This window comes from Mandrillus leucophaeus, unplaced genomic scaffold (assembly GCF_000951045.1).
Source record: "Mandrillus leucophaeus isolate KB7577 unplaced genomic scaffold, Mleu.le_1.0 Scaffold1322, whole genome shotgun sequence".
Lineage (NCBI taxonomy): Eukaryota > Metazoa > Chordata > Mammalia > Primates > Cercopithecidae > Mandrillus > Mandrillus leucophaeus.
The window spans coordinates 67871-69814 of record NW_012101280.1 but is presented as its reverse complement, the minus strand read 5'-3'; the positions used below and the strand labels follow the sequence as shown (position 1 = coordinate 69814).

The following is a 1944-nucleotide window of genomic DNA, read 5'->3' as shown; positions in this document are numbered from 1 at the left end:
CTTGAATATTGTTGTGAATTGGCAATGCCTTTGACTCCTGGCAATCTTACTGTTGCTCAGTAATGTGGGAAAGATCAAGAAAAAAGAAAATATTAAAGTGACTCTATTGGCTTCCCCTCACCCTTTGGACTTTCTTCTCCAAGGCCACTTTCCTGATTTGATGTCCACTGGGTGGAAGAGAAAGTCACAGTAAGATTGTGGGTGCCAGTGGATCCCATTGGCTGTGGTTTTATTTTCAGAGCTGGTTTTAGAGCCCTCCCTGGGGATGAAGAACCCTCCCGAGCTGGAAGATGATGCACTTGAAGGCTCAGCAGACAACACACAAGGGCGTCAAGTCAATGGCCACATTCACGCCTCCAGTGTCCTGAAACCAAAGATCATCAAACGAAAATTCTCATTCAGCAAGTGGAGACTGGCGTGCAGATTCCCTGGCCTGCAAGCCTAGAGTGCAGAGGTAATCACATCTATGGCTGATAGCTGCACTCACTTCTTATTTCTCTGTCTATTATTGACAGCTCAATCTCCTACTGCTTTTTCTCTTCCATTTGTTCTAACAGCTGCTGTAACTTCTGTCTGGTATTAACTCTGTGTCCCATGGGCTCCCACCCTGACAGGCCCTTTCTGTCCCCATGTCCTCCTTGCTCTCTGAACTCTGCTCTATTCCTTCTTCTAGTGTCTTGACTGTCCCTCTCATGGCCACAGGAGAGCCAGGCCTCCTTGTCCGCATCCAAGTGCATAGTTTAAGCTGCTGAACACAGGAATATTTGCCTGGAATCACACTCTCTCTTGGGAAATTTAACTTTCCTCCCTGCATCCCAACTCCATTGCCTCTTTCTGCAGAAATCATTGCTTTAATACATCATTTACACATAGATTTTCCTCTTGAGTCTTCTTCTGAGCAACCCAACTGAGTCAACTCTTAATCATCGTTTGTTCTTCTGAATGAGCAGTGTTAAAACTAAGCACAAAGAGCCCCACTTAGGAAACTAAATTAGAACCAAGGTCACAGGTGGGAGTTCCTCACTGGCCTGGAGTCAGGTTTGTCTTCAGCCCCAGATGTGCAGCTTAGTGCCAACGTGGATGGGGTTGTCAGGGTCTCAGTGTTCTCACCTCATGGACTCGCTTGAGCTGACGTTAACTGGAGAACATTTATGACATTCTAAAGGGACATCACTCCAAAAGTACATGCACAGGGCAGGACTTCAAAACTGCATACATCATGAGGTTCATCATTGCAACCTCTCTCCTTTTTATTCTCATTTCCACTTCTACAAGTCCAGTGAAGGGTCGAAAATGCAAGTCTGATTAATCTTGAGGCCAGTGTATATGAGAGAGCATTTTACGAATTAACTTTGAGAAAAGTGACTCCAGGACCAGCTTTATGCATACACAAGATGACAGACAAGAATCTGTCTACAGGACAATGTTTGCTTTGGCCCAGCCCAGTTGATAAGTGAGAGATTGAACTGAAATTGTCAGAGACAAGGCTACAATCCATGGGACCACTGGGAACAAAGCCAATCATGAGAGAAATGGGGAAAGGGAAGAAAATGATGGGAAATTGGGCTGGTCCATTTAGTATCTCTAAATCCTGCTGCCATTTAATAAGCACCTGCTGAGGTTTCCATTAAGATGAATGCCTTGAACTCACACCTTGAGATTACCACCTACATGGCCTGGGGTGTGGTTTGAGCATCTATAGTTTTAAAATGCTCCTATGTGATTCTAATATGTGGCTAAAGGTGACAAGGACCCCTGGTCTACCGTGACCTCAGGTTACCAACATGGAAGTGTCGCATACGTGTGGCTACACCACAGAAAAGGCTGAGTATCCATCAGTCTTTGATGGGATCTGTATTTCCCTCTCAATAGTACTGTTTGTATAGCATAGAAAAAATCAATAAGACGAACAAGAAAATTAATAGATTAGACTTTTAGCCTCTG

The 1944-nt window shown here is 44.4% G+C and overlaps 1 protein-coding gene across 1 annotated transcript in view; it reads left to right on the top strand.

The window, feature by feature from the left end:
* The window catches only part of LOC105534262 (neuroblastoma breakpoint family member 4-like), a 38109-nt gene that overhangs the window by 30988 nt on the left and 5177 nt on the right, over window positions 1-1944 (top strand). Inside the window, 1 exon segment of the mRNA XM_011972949.1 lies at window positions 240-454. Within this exon segment, the coding sequence (XP_011828339.1) occupies window positions 240-454 (215 nt within the window).